This window comes from Pantherophis guttatus, chromosome 3 (assembly GCF_059756535.1).
Source record: "Pantherophis guttatus breed Tessera chromosome 3, ASM5975653v1, whole genome shotgun sequence".
Classification (NCBI taxonomy): domain Eukaryota; kingdom Metazoa; phylum Chordata; class Lepidosauria; order Squamata; family Colubridae; genus Pantherophis; species Pantherophis guttatus.
In genome coordinates, this window is record NC_142065.1 from 119,886,409 (window position 1) to 119,908,838 (window position 22,430).

The 22,430-nt window shown below is 36.2% G+C and overlaps 1 protein-coding gene across 9 annotated transcripts in view; it reads right to left on the reverse strand.

Annotated features, from left to right (window-relative positions):
• Positions 1-22,430, reverse strand: part of ANKHD1 (ankyrin repeat and KH domain containing 1) — a 165,294-nt gene that overhangs the window by 12,664 nt on the left and 130,200 nt on the right. For all 9 annotated transcript variants that reach the window (XM_087891231.1, XM_034411667.3, XM_034411663.3 and 6 more), the window contains 4 exons: positions 20,224-20,367; positions 19,561-19,671; positions 15,884-16,033; positions 14,178-15,787 (listed from right to left, as the gene is read on the reverse strand). In XM_087891231.1, coding sequence (XP_087747357.1) covers positions 14,178-15,787; positions 15,884-16,033; positions 19,561-19,671; positions 20,224-20,367 — 2,015 coding nt within the window. The remainder of the gene's footprint in view (positions 1-14,177; positions 15,788-15,883; positions 16,034-19,560; positions 19,672-20,223; positions 20,368-22,430) is intronic.

The window sequence follows — 22,430 nt, forward strand, 5'->3', positions numbered from 1 at the left end:
AAAAAACAGCCTATAAAGGGCCCATTTAAAATGTGAGTGAAATACAAACAATTCTGGTATTTGTTCTTTATACAATGGAGGCCCTTGAAGTTTCTGCCTGCAAAAGCAGCAAAATCATGTTCAGTAGATCTGAGGCTAGGCTCTTTTCTTCACATCCTTTATCTAGCAACAGTTTACCTTTAAATCACAGGTTTATCTGTTTTAGTTATCCTTTTTGTTAAGCACTGTTATCTACAGTGGACATAAAAAGTCTACACATCCCTATTAAAACGCCAGGATTTTACGATGTAAAATAATCAGACCAAGATAAAACATTTCAGAATTTTTCCCCACCTTCAATATAACTTATAAGCTGCACAATTCAACTGAAAAACAAACTGATATTTTTTTTTTTGGGGGGGGGGGAGACAATGAAAAAGTTACAACAACGTGGCTGCATAAGTGTGCACACCCTTAAAGAATACTTTGTTGAAGCATCTTTTGATTTTATGGCAGCATTTTGTCTTTTGGGGTAGGAGCCTATTAGCATGGCACAGCTTGCCTTGGGAATCTCTGCCCATTCTTCCTTGCAAAAACACTGTCAGTTTGCAAGGGTATCTCCTGTGCACAGCCCTTTTCAGGTTACCCTACAGATTTTCAAGTGGATTCAGATCCAGGCTCCGGCTGGGCCACTCCAGAACTTTGATATTCTTCTAGTAAAGCCATTGTTTTGTTGATTTGGAAGTATGCTTTGGGCTGTTGGGTTGAAACGTGAATTTCCCCTTCATCTTTAGCATTTCAGCAGAGGCCTGAAGGTTTTGTACAAAATCAACTGATGTTTGGAACTGTTCATAATTTCCTCCACCTTGACTAAAGCCCGAGTTCCAACTGAAGAAAAGCAGCCTCAAAGCATAATGTTGCCATCACCATGCTTCACTGTGGGTATGGTGTACTTTTGGTGATCTGCAGAGTTGTTTTTGTGCCACATATACTTTTTGGAATTATGGCTAAAAAGTTTAACCTTGGTCTCATCAGACCATAACACATTTTCCCACATGCTTTTGCTAGACTTGATGTAGATTTTTGTAAATGTACCTGAACTTGGATATTTTTCTTTGTAAGAAAAGGCTTCTGTCTTGCTACCCTATCCCACAGCCAGGCACATCGTTGTATTGTTGTAACATATATTACACAACCAGTACCTGCCAGAAATTCTGGCAGCTCCTTTAAATGTTGCTGTAGGTCTCTTGGCAACCGCTTGGACTATTTATATTCTTGTTTTTTCATCAATTTTGGAGGGACATCCAATTCTTGGTAATGTCACTGTTGTGCCATATTTTCTCTATTTGTTGATCACTGTTTTCACTGTGTTCAACATTATATCCAATACTTAAGAAATGTTTTATACCTTTCTCCTGACTGATATCTTCCAATGAGATCTCTTTGATGCTTTGTAAGACCCCGATTTTTGCTGTAAGAAGCAACTGAATAAATGTTGGAAAAGTCCTACTAGAACAGCTGAACTTTATATGGGCTTGATCAGTCACTTTAATTGATAGCAGGTATGTACTGACTACTATTTAACATCTGTTTGAATGTGATTGATTCATTTTGAACACAGCCACATTCCCATTTATAAGAGGAGTGCACATTTATGCAACCATGATATTAAAAGTTTTTATTTTTATTTTTCCCCTTTAAGAATTTCAGACTGTGACTTCTGGTTGACGTTGCGGTGGTAGACACACAAAGAAACGGGTCTCTGTGTTCCCTGTGCTGAATTCTTCCTGTTTGTGGGCTCCAGAGGGAGCCAGAGCCGCCCTGTGGGGACGGTGAAGCATCGAGGCGCACCCTATGAAGTTGGGGAGAGTTGCAGCTCTCCTGTCTGGCCCGGGGTTTTTTCTCCCTCTCAGCCACGGCAAAAAGAAGCAGCTGCCTAACGATGGCTGCTACAAAGCTGGGACAAATGAAGAACAACAGCTAAGACTGGTGCTGGAGAGAAGAAGGTGAGCCGTGCTGGAACTGGGAGAGAGGATTTTTCTTTCGCTTTAAATCTAACTCAAAGAAACAATTCAGAATTATTTGCTCAGAACTATGTTTTAAAGTGGCGTTTAAGCATTTTAGGGGCACTCTAAAGAAATATCTAACTGGAAATGAAAGGCAATTATTCTGCTTTCACAAGTGTTTTATAACCAAATGACGAGGGACTAGTAAACTGAAATCTAAGTGAAGAGTGCCATCTGCTGACAAAAAAGAAAATTACATGCCTTCTACTTATATGAAAGACAGTGAAAGTGAAAATTCCATTGGATTATTTTTAGTTATCCTATGAGTACTAGAGATTCAAATATGAAAATGAGGAAGTGATTCAATTAAAGAGACATTGGAATATCATACCAGAGGATTGAATTTGCAAAGAGGACATAAAGGGGCTTTTGATAACCTCTGGGACTATTTAAATGGAACTGACTGTTAACCTATGAGGCATAAAGAATTGGGACTAGTGTACTCCTTAAAGGGTAATTCAAAGACTGAATAAATAGCTCTTGAACTATTGGATAAAAATTATTCTTTTTTAAAAACAAAATAAGATACTTAAAAAGAAAGAAATAGAACTTCCGGCGGTGACGTCATCACGAACGGGTGAGGAAACGGAGGCTCCGTCTCTGAAACCCAAATTTCCTCATTAATTGCTCTTTAGGGGCATTCCCGAACTTGGAGGGATCGGGAAACGAAAGAGGAATTCGCGAAGCCCCCTGGTGTTGCGCTGTCATCAGGGAGGTCGAGCGATCAACCTCTTAAATTGGTGGAGAAGAAGTCGGCCTTATCGGCGGACAGGAGTGATGGCGCCCGCCTAGATCGAAGCAAAAAGTGGAAGCAATTCCGAGTGACTGTCAGATAGATCACCTACAATAGAGACGGCAAACGGGACGCGCAATCGAATCAGAGAAAGACAAGTGAGTACAACAGCGGCGATACAAGAGGAGAAGGAAAAAAGGGGAAATAACTACAGCGCGGAAGAGAGAATCCCATAGAATGACTAAGCAAAACATCAGAAAAGGAGAAATAGTGCTCGAAGCGGTCTGACTGCGGACCTTTACAGCTGATCAAAGGGAGCAGCCTGTGGACTTTGTGGATATAGAGACAAGCTGTTTGATCTTGGGAATTATAACTGATTCAAACCCCAAACATCGGAAACCGAATACAGAGACTGAAATACCGGACTAAGTGGTGAATTTCACGGATACAGAAGATCTGTCGGGATTTCGAACTCTGGATTTACAAATAACTTTGGATAATAAGAACTTAAGTTTAAAAAAAAAAGATTTGAAAATTGAATGCAGAGATCCGATTACTGGGAGAAGAAATTAAAAAAAAAAAGACTGAGACAACACAGATTGCGTTTTTCATGATTGTGAAAGAACAGACTGAGAGAGGTAAAACAAGAAGACAATAAGGACTAAAGAAAATAAAAATTAAGTGAATTATTAATTTTGAACTGTTTAATTAGTTAATAAGTTTAATATTTGAAAGAAATATATAAGTTGACAATATTTTTATAGCTATAAATTGTATTGTGGAATTGTAGTTAGACAAGGAATTATTGTTAAAGCGAAACTGATTTTTATATAAAATAACAGATGAGTTGACTGTATCTCTGAGATAGACTGATTGAAAAAGGGGGTAATTGAAAAGATTGCTAATTAGGAAAATAAGAAAATTAAATTAAAATCTTGATTGATAAGTAAATAGATTTATACTGTGAACAAGAATTAATTGCTTAATCGGGATAACTGGCAATATAATATAATATAACTATATATAAGTTGTGTGGTGTATAAGTAGTATTTGGAGGGGGAAAGAGATATTAAGGAATAACTTAATAATTGATGCTAAGGTTGGAAAGCTTTACACGAATATTAAAAATGTATACAACATCCACCATAACAAAGACAGGGAAAAAACCTACAACTAGTACGTTAGTAATGACTCCCTCCCCCTCACAACAAAAAACAATAGATAGCATGATGGGGAAAGAAAAAGAAAAAGAAAAACTGGAAATGGCACCTAATGTAATACAAGATATGTTTCAAAAGATCCAGGAAACACTGCTTCAAACAAGAAAAAATAGCTGAAAATCAGGAAGAAATGAGAACGTTCCATGCAGATTAGAAATGAATTAGGAGAAGTTAAGGAAGATATTAAGACCATGAAAGATAAAATTGGGGGCATTCAAAATTCTATAGCAGAAAATGAACAGAGAATTAGGAAAACGGAAACAAAAATAGATCACGTGGAATTAAAAGTAGAAGCAATGGAACAAAAAACCCTACAACTAAACAAAGAAATGTCAGACTCCTTGGCCATGCTCGAAATGGAAAAGGCCTCATACTTCCTGCGTTTTCAAAACGTTCCAGAAGAAAAAAATGAGGATTTAGAAGGAAAGATGATGGAGATTATTGCAGGAATGATACAAAAAGAGCCAGAAGAAATAAAAGGACAATTGGAAGAAACTTATCGTGTATAAACAAATTATATAAGAAGACACAGATTGGCGAGAGAAGTCCATGTTAAATTTTTTAAAAAATCAATCCGAGATGAAGTCTATAAGAAATCTAGAGAAGAAACGGTGATCTATAATGGAAAAGAAATTATAATTTTAAAACAGATACCCCGAAGAGTAAGAAATCTACGACAACAATATCAGTTTTTAACACAACTATTGATCAAATACAAGATAATGTATAGATGGCTGCCAATAGAGGGGATCTTAATTACGTGGGAAGACAAAAGATATAAAATAGACACTCTAGAAAAGGCAAGAGAATTTCATAACACACATTTTAGACTAGAAGTAGAACAGGAAAGTAAGGAGGAAACAGATAGTAAAAGTCAAGAAGAAGAACCAATAGAAACAAAGGAAGAAAAAGAAATAAGACAGAGGCAAGAAAAAGAAAGAGAACAGAGAGAAGGTGCAAAACCTAGAGAACGGATGGAAACAAGAAACACCAAAAACAGATACAATAGGCAATGGATGAACAGATCAAACTCTTTTCGGTAAACATTAATGGCTTAAATGCCCCAAAGAAAAGGAATCAAATTTTCACAAAATTACGAAAATTAGAAGCAGATGTGATATGTCTGCAAGAAGTACACATTCAAAAAGATTATCAAAAAATCCTAGAAAACCCCAAATTAGGAAAATTATATTTATCTCTGGCCCCAAAAAAGAAAAAAGGAGTAGTGATTTACGTAAAAGAAAAAATACAATCTAAACTAGTTTATACCGATGAGCAAGGTAGAGTGGTGATGGTTGAATTAGAAATAGGAAAAAGGAAAATGTTAATTGTAGGGATTTATGCACCTAACCAAAAACTACAGGTTTTTTTTAAAGACCTACATATAAAATTAGTAGAATTAGAATATGATATTTGTGTAATAGGGGATTATAATGCAATAGTAGATGCAAAGAAAGACTACAAAACTGGGGGAAAAAAACAAAAGAAAAAAGAAATACTTCCAAAAGAATTATTTATTATGGCTGAAGAACTAAACTTGGCAGACGTATGGAGGGAAACACATGAAGAAGAAGCCCAATACACCTTTTACTCCCATCCGCATAACTCCTGGTCAAGACTGGACATGGCATGGATGACCCCAAGTATCAAAACAGAAGTAGAAAAAATTGAGATAGGCACAAACCAATGGGCAGACCACAATCCACTATTCATAAACTGGAAAGGGGAAAGAAGACGTAAGAGATGGACAATGAACCAAAGATTATGTAAAGAAAAAGAATTTAATTTGATGTTAGAAAAGGAAGTAAAAATATTCTTTCAGATAAATAAAATAGAGGAAACCTCTTTACAAAACACATGGGATACTTTAAAAGCATATATAAGGGGCCTAGTAATAGCATATACGAGGAAAAAGAATAAAGAGAAGAAAAAACAATTAGATAAATTAGAGAAAGACCTAAAACAAATAGAACAAAAACTCCAGGAAAAGCCCCAGAACAAAACAATAAGAGAAGAATGGGAAATGATTAAGCATAAATTAAATTTGATAAACCAAATAGAACTAGCCCAAAAAATATAAATGGCGAAACAAAACTATTTCAAGCACGCAAATAAAACGGGCAGATGGCTAGCCTATAGACTGAAAAAAGAACAGAAAAAAAGAATGATATACCAATTGAAGGATGATAAAGGAGAAATTCAACATAGTAAAGAGACCAAAAAAGATATTATTAAGAAATTTTATGCGAATCTATATAATCAGGGGAAAATAGAGGAAGATAAAATAAAACAGTACATAGAGAAATCAGGAATGCCAAAAATCACAGAAGAACAAAGAATTACTCTCAATAGGCCAATAACCAAATTAGAACTAGATGAAGTACTGAAAAAGCAAAAAAACAATAAAACACCAGGTCCCGACGGGCTACCAGTAGAAATATATAAAACAATGCAAGAAGTATTGGGAGAGAATATGTTGCGATTATATAATGAAGCTATGGAGAAAGCCAAGATACCAAATTCATGGACAGAAGCCATAATAACACTCATTCCAAAAGAAGACACAGATCTCCAGTTAATACAAAACTATAGACCTATTTCATTATTGAATGCCGATTACAAAATATTTGCAGCAATCTTGGCAGAAAGAATTAAATTAGTATTAAATACATATATACACCCAGACCAAAATGGATTTCTGCCGGGACGCCAAATAAAGAACAACATGAGAATAATACTTAATGCTTTAGAATACTATGAATCACACCCGGAGAAGCAGGCAGTGTTGGTTTTTCTTGACGCCCAAAAGGCCTTCGATAACCAAAATTGGAAATTTATGATTGAACAACTACAAAATATGCAAATTGGAGAAAAATTTGGGAAAATTATAGCAGAAATCTATACCAAGCAATCAGCAAGGATAATTATGAATGATGACATAACAGACAAATTTAATGTAACAAAAGGAGTCAGACAAGGCTGTCCACTTTCCCCCTTATTATATATTCTATCATTGGAAACCCTGTTGAAAAAAATTAGAGAAGATCAAGGAATTGAAGGTTTAAGGATTAATAGAGAAGAATACAAAGTTCAAGCCTTTGCTGATGACTTAGTGTTTTTGACAGAAAATCCTATGGAATCTATACCTAATTTGTTCCAAAAAATAGAAGAATTTGGAGAAGTGGCTGGACTAAAAATTAATAAAAGTAAATCGAAGCTAATTGTTAAAAACCTTACGGAAATCCAAACAAAAGATTTGATAGATAATATACAAATCCAAACAACAACAAAAATAAAATATCTAGGAATCTGCTTATCTACAAGAACATCAGCAATTAAAGAAAACAATTATGATAAATTACTAGAACAAACAAAGAAAGACTTAGAAAAATGGGAAAATTTACACATTTCATTCCTAGGAAGAATTTCGGCCATCAAAATGATTATATTACCTAAATTTTTATATTTGTTTCAGGTCACCCCAATTAAAATAGATAAACCGTTTTTTGAAAAGCTGAATAAAATAACATCTAAATTTATTTGGCAAGGGAAAAGGCCACGAATAAAATTTAAACTGCTTCAGGATACAAAAGATAGAGGAGGAGCTGCACTCCCTGACTGGGAGATATACTACCAAGCAGCAGTACTATCGTGGGTCAAAGATTGGATAGAATTAAAGGACTCTAGAACTTTAACAATTGAGGGACACGAACTTCAAACTGGCTGGCACTTCTTTATGTGGGATGAGAAATACAAAACACATTCATATTTTAAAACACATACAATAAGGAACTCATTATTACAAATTTGGCTTAAAATTAAAAAACAACATTATATGAAGATACCAAATTGGCTAGCACTGGCTGAATCAATTAGACACCCAAATTTAACAGATAAGACAAAAATAATTAGATATATAAAGATATAATTGACTATCAAGGCAAACTAAAGACAAAACAACAATTGGAGATAGATTTACACAGAGGAATAGACTGGTGGACTTACACTCAAATACAATCCAAATATAGAGAGTATATAAAAACATATGAAATTTATAATCAAAAACAAGAAATAGATAAAATTATATTAGATTCAGAAAATAAATTAATTAGTAGAATTTATAAATTTCTCCTACGCTATAAATTGGAAGAAGAGACAGTCAAAGAAACGATGATTAAGTGGGCTCAAAATATCAAACACACAATACCTTTGGAAAAATGGGAAAAGTTCTGGCAGGTAAACCTAAAGTTAACGAAAGCAACGGCGTACAAGGAAAATCAACTGAAAATGTTTTATCGGTGGCATATGTCTCCAACCAGATTGGCAAAAATACAACCTAAAAATAGCCCAATTTGTTGGAAGTGCAAAAAGGCACAAGGGACTTTCTATCATTTATGGTGGACGTGCCCGGCAGCAAAGAAATTTTGGTCTAACATCAAAAAATGGTTGGAACAAATAACAAAAACACAGATTGAAAAAGAACCAGAAACATTTTTATTAGGAATATTTAACAAATCATACCCTAAGGATATCAAATATCTTACAATTCATATATTAACTGCTGCAAGAATAACCTACGCAAGAAATTGGAAACAAGAAAAAATACCAAGTGAAACAGAAGTAATAGGGAAAATTTTAGAATGCGCTGAAATGGATAGGTTAACCAAAGAATTACAAGAAAAAGAAGAATCAGACTATTATAAAATATGGAATAATTGGTATAATTGGTTAAAAATTAGAAATATACAAAAAATATAGGGGATATATTACTGATTGATACATATATATGTAATAAAAATATTATTAGATTACAGAAAGGTGAAGGAATATATTATAAGTAGAAGTGTAGAACGTCACTCTGAAAAAATGCTTAAGAAGAAATTATATTCTTTTTGTGTATATGTTGTATAAATGTTAGTTGTGTATATGTTACGTATGTCTTTTTTAATATTTATATTCAATAAAAACTATTTAAAAAAAAGAAAGAAATGAATGGAATTGCATAGGAGATGGATTTACTCTTTCAAAATACAAAAGACATTATGAATAAAGGATTTAAGGAGATTATGGGAAAAAAAATGGAAAATGCCATACAAGGGATGATGAGTACAGACCAAGGCATCCAGGAAAGGGAGAAGTCACAAGAAGAAATGAAGAAGGAAGAAGACAAAGAGGAGATAACAATGAAAATAATAGTGATTGATAAATTAAACCAGGGGGAAAACATATTAAGAGTTGGAAGATATGTCTGAAATGAAGGCAGGGGCCTGGGTAGAAATTCTAGAAATTAGACAGTGGAAGAGGGTAGAGGTAGGGGGAATACTTAGATTGGACATCCAAGAAATAGACCAAAAATTTAAGAAAGGAATTTGGGAGGCAAGTCCCCCCGCCCCAAAGCATAGCAATTAAAGATTGAACCGGGCAAGAGACGATGAATAGATGATTTTTTTGTTTATTTTTCTGATTCGCCTTCCCCTCTTTCTTTTAAAGCATGACATGATTAGAAGTTAGACAGGAAAGAAAGAAAAAGTTTTGTAATAAAGGGTGACATGATTAAAAGCTAGAATAAGTGATAGAAATAAGGGGAATATTAATGTATACATTTTTATTTTATAAAATGAAAGTAAGAATGAGAAAATGTGGAATAATTGAATAGTGATAGACTGTAACCTAACATAGATGTGTATTGTGATTAGAAATATATAAATTGATTGAATGTAATAATTATGCTTAATCTGATCAATTTCATTTGTATTGAAATGTATGGCGCCCAGGTCACACTGTTCACACATTGATTTGACATATATATATATATACACACACACACACACACACACACATACATACATACATACTTGGGGAAAACAGGGAATTTCACATTGTTTTCAATTGAACTATATAGCTTATCCCTTTGATGCTTTATAAGACCGTGACTTATCTCGGCCTGATATTTTAACATTTCAAAAACTTGTCATTTTAACAGGGGTGTATAGACTTTTATGCCCACTGTATGTCCTCCAAGAATCACATAACTATTCTGTGGAATGTTTTTGTAGTCGTGAACATGTTAACAGACAAGTCTTTTAAATTGTTTTATTTATTCACGCATTGGTAACTATTATGTAGGTTAGGTTTGCAAGCAGATGCAGAATATACAAATCTATTTTTGAAATTCCATGGGAAAAACAGAAGGCCAAAAACAGAAGCCTATTATAAACTGTTTGATCCACATCTTTACCACCATCATCTGACTCTTTCTTTTCTTATTAAATATGCCAAGATTTTTGCCTTCCAATTAAGACCAAACTGTTCTTTCAACATTTTTATGCTATTCAGGTTATAAGAACAATTCTCTGACTTGTTGACAAAGGACAGAATGGTAGATGATTGAAATAATTCAATTATTTCAATTCAATTCTACTGTTTTGGTTAGAAAGGAATTTATGCAAAGAGTTCTGATATGTCAGACTGGGAAAGAAATACAGTTACAAACACCACCATTTATCTGTTACTATTGGTTAGATCCCTAAATTCAAACTAAATCATTTTTCTTCTGTTTAATAAGATATATATTATCTATAATATGAATCATTTACAAAAACAATATTCTCATGTAAAACATCTGTCCTTGCCAGAAAATGTAGCTTGTTATTCATCCATATACAGTAGATCACAAAGAAGACAATCACAAAAGAACGATCTAACTGGGAAACAATATTACCAGAGACTTACTACAGATTGATTGACCAAGGTTTGGTGATCCTGCTTTTGAGAGGTTGTGGTGCTCCTTTAGAATGGCCTCCCAGGAGACTTGGGAATGGAACTCATCTTGACTGCCATCCAGAAACTGCTCAAAACAGAGCTTTTCTGGAAGGCATTTTGGCCTTGCTTCTACTTTGGGTTTGCTTATAATTGTTTAATTTACTATGTTTTCATTAATTTATAAACTTTTTATTTGTATATGTTTATGTACAGTATACTGTTTCTTGTGTATTTTTCTTGTAAATTGCCAAGAGTCCTTAGGATTTGGCAGCCTATATTGTAATAAACAAACAAACCAATTCTTTTAAATCAAAATAATAGAAAAGCCACAGACAACAAATCAAGCGCTTTTGATCAAACATGAAAATGAATATTGTACATGGGTTTAAATTAAAAGTTAAAAGTTAATGAAATATTCCTCCTGAAATTCTAAAAAACCCATCATCCTATTATATTATGATATTCACCTGAAATAAACCTGTACGAAAAAGCAAGTAAAACAGAAAAATCATTTACAGAAACATAAGACTACATATAGGAAGGATCTAGTACCATGTACTGCATTAATGTAGAAGCATGAACTATTGCAGGTACATAACATGAAAAAAAATCTTCCCAGCGGTTTCAGAACTTGGAGGAAGAAAAGTGAGAGAACCTACCAGAGATACTAGCAGAGTTGCTGGCACCTTAGAAGTGACTAAAGATAAAATACTTGATGGAATTGATGAAACATTTAGAATTCATACCAGATATGCGAATATACAGAATTAGATAAGATGTTAACAGGGACAGAAGAAAGATTGATAAGAAAGCTGTACAATTATTTATTGACCATTAAATTGGAAGATGAACAAGTGAAGGAGACAATGATAACATGGGCAAAAATTTTTGGTTACACAATAGAACTAGACAAATGGCAGAAGTTATGGAACAGGAATTATAAGTTAACAATGTCAACTTATATAAAGAATATTTATATAAACAATATTTCTGTATAAAGAAAATTTGTACAAGATGCTTTACAGATGGCATTTCGCACCGGCGAGATTGGCAAAGATGTTTAAAGATAAATCTGCTAAATGTTGGAAATGCCACCAGACACCTGGGTCATATTATCCTATGTGGCGGACATGTGTAGAAGCAAAAAAATATTGGAGAAAAATACAAAGGTGGTTGGAAAAGATTACAAAGCAGTACATTGACTTAAAACCAGAAATATTTTTGTTGGGGATTTTGCTATTTAATTATAGATGTATTAACTGCGGCTAGAATTGTATTTGCACAATACAATTCTCCCTTTTCAGTGAAGAGGGAGAATGTGATTAGGAAAATATTAGAATGTGCAGAAATGAATAGATTAACGTTGGCTATACAGGAGAAAGAACAAACTGAATACTATATGACATGGGAGCTATTTTATGGGTGGCTGGAGAACAAAAACAGAAGCTAGAAATAAATGGAGATTAGTGAAATACAGAAAATATATAAACACAAACAATATTATGATTTTTGCTAATATGTTTGATAAGACTATTGTGTCTAATATTACTATTATACTCTTATTAGAAGATACGTTAAGAGGGAGAAATGAATAGGTTTATTATGCTTATTATTATTATTGTAAGATTAGAGAATCAGTATCAATGTAATGAATTCTGTGAATCTTGATTGTTATTGCACAGGGATATTTGTAACCAGACAACACACTGTTTAATGGAAGATGAAATGTTTAAATTAAAAAATAAAAAATATATAAACCAACCAAAAAATAAAAAAGCCAACCATGAAAAAAATCTCCCCTAACAGGTAAATAGATTTGATCTAATCTGATGTAAAAGTAAAAGATGGTACAGCTGTATCTATCATTATAATAATTATATAGTTACCACTGAACCTACACTGTAATGGTATAATTGGATATAAACAAAGTTTGAGTCATATGAAAGAAAAAATATTATAAAAGTTCCACAAAAAAAATTATACTATACTTTTAGAAAGTGCAGACAAACTAATTTTCAGAATCAAAAGTACTATGATTGCTAGGGATACAGTTCTAAAAAATACTTCAAGGGCATATGTTTCCATTTCCAGTGCCACTAGCCAAAATGATAATTCTTCTCTGCAAGAGGATTGTTAACAACTGAGAAAATGTGTATGTGTAAAATATGAAAAATCACACAGAAGAATATAGTTCAGGCAGAGTATGGCTGAATGATCAGTGGAGTAAATGAAAGCACTTTATGCAGCAACATTTTCTTACAGGTCTCAGATGACCGTGATGTATGCATTTTCCAGCAGATTTTTATCATCTCCCTTCCCCCACATTTTGAAAATTTTAAAACAGCAAATCAGCCTCACAGCACCCTTCCCCATACTAGACAAGCTGGACTAAAACTATTACTGCAACCACTAAGGACTGCTTCCTAGGAATATACAAACTATTACTCAACAGCTGGACAGCTCTAGTTTGAGGGAGGCAGCTTAACACTAATAACAAATCGTATAAGTAGAGAATGATAATCAGACTGAAGAGGCAATAGCAAAGTTAGATACAAATCTAAAAAAAATTAAGTAATTTCTAAAACAAGTCAAAATGTTCATCAATTCATGGGTTGATTTACTATTATGCTTCAACTTAATTCCCAGATCCTTTAATTAAATTAAATCACCTTACATGATATCAGCCAAATAAAAATAGCTAAAGATCCAGTATAATATCTGTTTCCATATTTCTTTGGCTCAGGATAAGCGATAATTTTCTGCAAATAGTCTGAGTTACAAAGATGCTTTTTCAGAAGGCAACTGGATTTTTTGTTTTTTCTTTGAAGACGTTTTGCTTCTCATCCAAGAAGCTTCTTCAGCTCTGACAGGATAGTGGGAATGGAAGGATTTATACTCCTTGCAGACTGCTGGTCATCTGCATTCTTTTAGAGGGTCATTGAAGCACTTGGAGATTTATCTGTCTCCTCAGAGTTACCCGAGTTGTGCTAATGATTCCTGTAGTCTGCAATTTTTCTGGAATCCGTTCATACCTCCAACATCACTCGGGATGAATACCCTTCAAATTGTGTGGGAATATGAACAGATTCCAGAAAAATTGCAGACTACAGGAATCATTAGCACTATTCAGATAACCCTTAGGACACAGATAAACCTCCAAGTGCTTCAATAAAAGGATGCAGATAACCAGCTGTCTGCAAGGAATATAAATCCTTCCATTCCCCACCATCCAGTCAGAGCTGAAGAAGCTTCTTGAATGAGGAGTGAAACATCTTCAAAGAAAAAAAGAAAGCCCAGTTGCCTCCTAAAAAAGCACCTTTGGGACAACCATGACCTGGATGGCTGAGAATCTCTACAGCATTTCAGTTACACTGCAGAGACAAATTCTCCTTTCCATATGGAAACTTAGCAACTTACCTACAGGACTTGTTGAAACTCTCTGAGGTGGTCGGAACCCTGGAGCCTTAGAGTTATCAGGATGTACACTTTCCATGTGCCCCAATACAGAGTTACTTAAGAAAGTAGACTGGACAGTGAAAGATTGATCTGCTGCTGCTCGTGTGGACAGTGGGCAATCTCCCCATCCTTGGTTAGCTGGCATCTGGTTACTATCAAAAAGACTACTAAAATGATTAAAGAGTGTTGCTGGCCCAAAGGTAGGAGGCAAAGGCTTGTTTGATGGATTAATATGCATCTGAGAACCATTCATAATGTTCATGGGTGATGATAAGTGAACTGTAGTAGACGGACCTTGAGACGGTGTTAAAGGTACGGCATTTGTAACAAAAACAGACTGGGTTTCTTGATGGAGATTTGCATTTGGTACCATTGAATAAAAAGAACCTCTAGGTTGCATTCTGTGAGAAACTCTTGGTGCTGGTACAGCTAACTGAGGTAAGTTACCATTGTCCTGATTTTCCGAAGCAACCGATCTCGGTGATGATAAAGTTAATGGAGTGGATTCTGAACTTGAAGAAAAAGGCATAGTTATGGGAGGACTTAATTCAGGCATATTAGCTGGCAGTGTTTCATTTGGGACATTATCTGGAGGTGCAGGACTGCTGGATGTGCATGACTCTAGGACTCCTGGGCTGCTGCAAGATGTGATACTGCTGCTAGTAGCAACTGATGATGACACACATGCAATGCCAACAGATTGTTCTGGCGCTGATGCCTTTTCTTTGGGTACTGAAACAGAAGGAATAGCATCTGGTTTAAGTGCAGATTGCTGTGCCTGTGGAATATTAGAGAGTAGAAATGTAGTGGGAACATTCCCAGTATTTTCATGTGCAGGAGAAGTTGAAGGTAGTGTGCTACATGTTGTTGTCACAGTTGAGATTGCTGTCGTCATGGTACTTGTTTTAGGAATGCAAGCAAACAGCTGCTTCCTGACTGATGATGGAGTCCGATTATTTGTCACACAAAGTGGCTGAGAGGATGGAACTGCTGAAGAGACACTACCAGGACTGCTAGAAGCTAAACCTGTAGGTTCAGACTGTAAAATACTACCATTCTGGTTACCTATGCGATTTGAATTGTTATGCTTTGGAGAGCTATTTGTGCTGCCTGGGTTAACTGGTCTCACTGGGAATGGTCCCCAAGTATTTGGAGATGTTGAAAATGTGCCTCCAAACTGGGCCATAGGTAAACGAGGATGTCGAATGTGTTGCATAGTTTGAGCAGCCAATAAAGCAAAGTGAGGATGGGAATAAGCTAAAGGTAAAGAGACTGGAAAAGAAGAGCGCACATTTGCTGGGACATTTTTGCTTAATTTGTTAGCAGACTGGAAAGTAGATAGTGTTGACGACTGAGACGTGACAAGAGATGAAGCTCCAATAGAAAATGAGTTTTTGTTTGAAGCTGAAGCAGTACTGACGCCAGATGAAAAATTGGTATGGATTGATTTAGTGCTGGAAACAGGTGTTCTTATATGAGTTTTAGGAATTAAATCTTCCAGTTCCTTAGCAGGATCTTGAATAAGGGCATTAATAAGTTGTACTGCATATCTTGTTGATTCTGTTCCACCCCTGAAACAGAGAAAGTTATGTCATTTGTAAAACACAATTCTTATTTAGTGCAATTTAATCCAACTGAAAATCAAAGCAAAATTTTATGAACTCTACCTTATGGTGATCATTCTTTCTCCATTTTTATCTTTTTGCTTGTCCACATCAATGTGAGCACCAGTAACATCCTGAATTGCTGTGATATTGCACCCACCTCTTCCCATTATTCGAGACACAACCGATGCTGGAACAGACAGCTTTTTTGACCTAAACATTAAAGGTTGCTATTATTATTATTATTATTATTATTATTATTATTATTATTATTATTATTATTATTATTTCAATTGATATACCGCCCTTCTCCTATTGGACTCAGGGCGGTGCACAGCCAAGGATAAAAAACATACCAATACAAAATTTAAAATCAATTAAAAGAATTATACAGTTTAGGCCCACAATTTAAAACAATCCAATTAAAACCCAATTTACACTTAAAAAGCTAAAAAGAGCTAAAAAAAAAAAAAAAAAAAAAGGGGGGGGGAGGGTTTCACGCCAGCCCTGCTTGATGGAAAAGAAAAGTTTTTAGGGCATGGCGAAAGGCCCGCAGATCTGGTATCCTTCGTATCTCCGGGGGCAAATCATTCCAGAGGGCAGGTGCTGCCACAGAGAAGGCCCTCCTCCTGAGGGTCGCCAGCCAACATTGCCTGGCTGACGGCACCCTGAGGAGTCCCTCTCTGTGGGAGCATACTGGTCGGTGGGAGGCTATTGGCGGCAGAAAGCAGTCTTGCAAATACCCAGGTCCGATGCCATGGAGCGCTTTAAAGGTGGTAACCAACACCTTGAAGCGCACCCGGAAGACCACTGGAAGCCAATGCAGCTTGCGCAGGAGAGGCATCACATGGGGAGCGCCCTCTTGCTCCCATAATCCCCCGCACGGCCGCATTCTGCACCAGTTGGAGCCTCCGGGTGCTCCTCAAGGGGAGCCCCATGTAGAGAGCATTGCAGTAGTCCAGGCGGGAAGTGACGAGCGCCTGAGTGACTGTGTGTAAGGAGTCCCGATCCAGAAAGGGCCGCAACTGGCGAATCAGGCAGACCTGATGAAAAGCCCCCCTGGCCACGGCCGTCATATGCTCTTCCAAAGACAGCCGTGTATCCAGGAGGATGCCCAAGTTGTGAGCCCTCTCCATGGGGGCCAATGATTCGCCCCCAATAGCCAGCGTTGGCACCAGCTGGCTATATCGGGACGCCGGAAGCCACAGCCACTCGGTCTTGGAAGGGTTGAGTCGAAGCCTGTTATTCCCCATCCAGATCCGCACGGCCTCCAGGCACCAGGACATCACTTCAAGGGCATCGTTGGGATGGCCTGGGGTGGAGATGTACAGCTGCGTATCATCAGAGTACTGATGGAACTCCACCCCAAAGCCATGGATGATCTCACTCAGCGGCTTCACATAAATGTTGAACAGAAGGGGCGAGAGGACCAACCCTTGCGGCACCCCACAAACAAGGCGCCTCGGGGTCAACCTCTGCTCCCCTGCCAACACCGACTGCGACCGGTCAGAGAGATAGGAGGAGAACCACCGCAAAACGGTGCCCCCCACTCCCAACTCCTCCAACCGGTGCAACAAGATACCATGGTCGATGGTATCAAAAGCCGCTGAGAGATCTAACAGGACCAGGATAGAGGAGCAACCCCTATCCCGAGCCCTCCAGAGATCATCCACCAACGCAACCAATACCGTTTCCGTGCTGTACCCAGGCCGGAAGCCGGACTGGAGTGGATCCAGATAGACAGCTTCATCCAGGTACCCCGGAAGCTGTCGCGCCACCACACTCTCAACAACCTTCGCCAAGAAGGGAAGGTTGGAGACCGGACAATAGTTAGCCAAAACAGCTGGGTCCAGAGCAGGCTTCTTGAGGAGGGGCCTCACCACCGCCTCTTTCAAGGTGGACAGCAAGACACCCTCCCTCAATGAAGCGTTGATAATCCCCTGGAGCCAGCCTTGCGTAACCTCCCGGGAGGCCAGCACCAACCAGGAGGGACACAGGTCCAGTAAACAAGTGGTCGCGTTCAGCCACCCCAGTATCCTGTCCACGTCCTTGGGAGCAACAGGATCGAACTCATCCCAAATGACATTCTCAAGACCAGCACCCATCATCCCGCCTGTACCTACCCAGTCAGAGACCAGGCCTTCCTGAATCTGAGTGATTTTATCGTGCAGATACTGAACAAAATCCTCAGTTATGATTGTTGTCAGGCTTTATTATTAACAAATTCTGCACTATAGATAAATGCACAATGGGGGAGGGGGGTGGACAATCTGTTGAATTTTTTAATCTATTAAATTTACAGAGCCAAACTCAAAGCACTGCTCTTTTAACTTAATAATTACTATCAAAGGTGTTTCTAGTTTTTGAAGTGAATCTTCAGTTAATTTGATTTTTTTAAAGTGATTACTACTAAAGTTAACTCATACTTAAATTATTGAATTTTAGAAGACTAGCTCATCTCACTTCTCTTCTTTATTCCCAGCCAGGATCTTTACAGTTAATGTTCAAACTCCATAATCACTATAAATTTAAACCAAATCTCGTGGTATATACCATATAATTTGAAAGCCATAAAGCTGTGAAATATCTACATACAGTCACTGCATTTCTATATGATTATATGGGACAAGAACAATGATCAAGAGACTGGAAACCAGAAGCTGCAAAAATACAAATGAAGAGGAATTTTATAGCACTCTTCAAGTAAGAGAATACCACAGCTTGATCCTTAATGCCCATAAATTAGGTCAATAAGGTAGGTAAATTGAGGACCCAGTTGTGGGGGCAATAAGCTGACTTTGTATAAATATACAAAAGGATGAAGGCTACTGCTGAGCACATTGTAAGCCGCCCTGAGTCTCCGGAGAAGGGCGGCATATAAATCAAATTAAAAATAAATAAATAAATAAATAAATATTTCAAAATTATAGGAAAGCAAATCTTGACTGAATGCTAGGTGAGCCTTTTAATAATAAGAGTGGATCCAACATGGAACTAATTATCTAAAGAGATAATGGGTTCCTGATTGTTGGATGTGTTCAGGATTAACATGGAAGGGGCAGGGTAGATTCTTATCTGAGATGATTTAGTCTATATTGTGATATTGATGTCGGTTAGATTTCATGCCTAAACCTTGTGATTCAAGAATTCTAAGAGGTTTTCAAACACTAATTTTGCCTCTGCATTCCAGATCAAGATTTTTCTTATTCTCTGAAATTTCTTACAGGTATCAAGGTTTATTACCAAACTGGAAACAAGTATTTTGAAACTGCAAATTATTTTAGACATACAGTATTTCAGAAAATTATTTGCACAATTACAATGCTATAAACAATTTCAATTATCTATATAGCTATTGATCACATTGCCAGCAGCAGGAATACTTAAATTTTACTTTCAAAATTAAAAGGTATTCATATTACTTTTACTCATTTATTGAAATGATATTTTGCTCTAATCATTTACTCATTTCAATTTTTTTAAAAATATATTAAAAGCTTCCAACAGTTATAAAAGTTAAAATTCCCAACTATTCCTCTTACGGATTCCAAATTCTTACTCTCCTTAACTTTCATACAGCGATCTGAAAATATGATAACAGACTCTTAATGCTCCTCACTGCAATAATTGCTACGGTGCTAAACAGCATCAATATTTCAATCTTAACTTTGCTTTTTACTTATTCTTAACTCTCTTTACAGTCCAATACACAATCTTAAATTGAGTGCACCCCAGTATACCTTTTTGCGCCTGAACAGCAGCGTCCTCCCCTTTGCAACTGAAATTGTTCAACTGGAGTCGACTGTAGAGTGTTGCTAGGAGATGTCTCTTTCAAAACTCTGCCCACTTGCCTGTCAAGTAATAAAAAAAGCAGTTTCATAGGCAACAACAACAACAAAAAAATAGACTACAGATTTTAATCCCAAAACCCAGATACAGGCATGATGGCCAGCTGGATGACTTTGGGCCATTCACTATCTCTCCGCCTAATGAACCTCACAGGGTTGTTGATGTGGGGAAAACAGGAGGCAGGAAACCCGACCAAAAGGGGGCCAGATACCCACTTCCTTCAGAATTCTTCAAAGCACAATCTTCTCAGGAATCTTAATTAGAAAGGTAAGGCTGCAGACAGAACAAAAGTTACCTAATATGGTCAGATGCAGTAATGACTTCCTTCAGAACTTGCAAAGAATCCATTGCTCCCAGCATGCAACTGCATTGTACCTTATAGGAATATCTGGCTAGCCAGAAGCAACACTGGTCCAGTATAGAAGTGAGTGAGTTTACAATTCTAAGTATATATTTTAAGTTTACTCACTAGCAGGAGAAACTGAGCTAATATGCAACCAACATGAAATGACACACTCGCATATGACTTTCATTTCATGAAGCTGAAAACATACCTTCTTACTACTTCTTTCCATCCTTCTTCTCTCTTTTGGCCTCTTTTTGGACTAGTCAGATTCAGTTTTATATTTGGAGATGTCAGAGGCAAGGATACTGATTTATAATTTGTTGCTAAGCTTGAATTAGCTTCTCCTTCAACTCTAAACATAAAGATAATGCAGTAATTAACTATTTGTAACTAAACCCTGGAAAACATCTACTTACATGTAATAGAATTGTTTACTTTTACCTTTTCTTCTTCAAATGATCATTTGTGTAATTGTACATACAGATTACCTCTCTGGTGAAAAGAACCATTGTATAGATAGTCCTCAACTTATAAAAGTTCATTTAGTGACCATTCAAAGTTACAACAGTATTGAAAAAAGTGGCTTATGATTGTTTTTCATACTTACAACTGTTGCAGCATCCCCATGGGTCACATAATCACAATTTAGACGCTTTGCAACTGATTCATATTTATGACAGTTGTAATGTCCCAGGGACCTGTCATCATCTTTTGCGACTTTCTGACAAGCAAAGTCAATAGGGATGTCAGATTCACTTAACAACTGTGTAACTAACTTAACAACTGCAATGATTCACTTAACAACTGTGATAAGAAAGGTCATAAAATGAAGCAAAACTGACTTAACAAATGTCTCACTTAGCAACAGAGATTTTGAGCTCAATTGAGGTCTACTTGTACAATATTCGAAAGCTGAGATTTTTCTCATAGGACATGCAAGAAAGGCATGCCTCTTTCTACAGTACCTACTACGTAGTTACTAACTGGCGCAGTGGCCTTAATGCATTATATCAATCACCAAAGAACCTGTGAGCCCATGAAATAGGCTGGAGGACTGTAATGTTTGCCCAAATGACTATTAAAAAATGTTTTAATTAAATGATTTTCTGTTTCTGTTTTTTCTGTTCTGCCTATAAATGATTTATGGTTGCCTAGAAAAATTATCTGGTGTAGGCAGAACAGTGACTGTACCTCAGTAAGTACTGTCTGACTGAAAGAGATATCACAAATACTGACATACTAAGCAGAAATGAAACTTTGACAGTGAAATTTTTACTAGATTAAGTAGCTGAATCAATACAACAGAGATTACAGTGACTCTCATGGATATGCCAGATAATTAGTACTGAGCAAATCACAAAAGCATTGCTGAACAATATATCAAAATCATTATCAAATATATCATACAGGGGAAAACTATAAGATGCCTGTCCTTCATATAATATAAAAACTGTAATATAATAAAACACCTTATACTGTAGCTTTACACTTCTTCAAAATTTTGCAAATGGCCATGCCTGCAAACTTTTCAGTAAAACTTGTTTTATAGAAACTCAGTGTTGGCTGAAAAATAAGATCTTTGGAGATATTCTGAAATATCTAAAAGAAAAAAAATTCTGCCAAGCAATTTTCTGCTAAGAGTTCAATGGTCCCTTTGTGTAAGAGGTCTGAAATATTTACATTAAGGAATGTGAAGGATTACTGGGACAGAAAATACCCACTGGTGGTAATGCATGAGATCGTCTCATGAGAATACAAGGTGATGTATTTTTATTTAATCTTTCCAAACTGGTATCACGCTGAGCATGAAGAGGCAAGAATCAGATTGCTAAATGCTATTTTATTCCTGTATATGGGTTATAAAATCAGACTACAATTAGATGGAAAAAATTTTAAGAACTTTCTACATCTCTTTGCTGCCATTTAATGATTGGCAGCAAAAATTGTTTGCATTTCTGCAGCCCAGACATGTACCCTAAATAAGGCCACCAGAGCATTTATCTATTTAAGATGAAGAGCATGAAGGACTCTAAATTTCATAAAGACATTGGTGGAATAAAGAATAGTTTCTCCCAGATTCTTTAGCAACATGAAGCAGGGTTTTTAAAATGGGTGTAAATATTCCATAGCTCTAAAACTGTACAAAATATAACACAATTGTTGAATTGTGGAAGGAAAATACACAGGAAAATACAAAAGAAATCAAAATCATAAGTAATCAAGTATCCTTCTACCAAACCAAGTATCCTTCTACCAAATACTAAAGTGGTGAGATCTAAATTACATTTATATCATATTTTGGTCTTCGATTACAAATATATTTCAGGCAGAAATACAAGAAATATTTAACCGTAAATATATTTTTATATCAAGTTATCTGTAGATTTTGTTTTTAGTCACATCAGAAGTTAATAA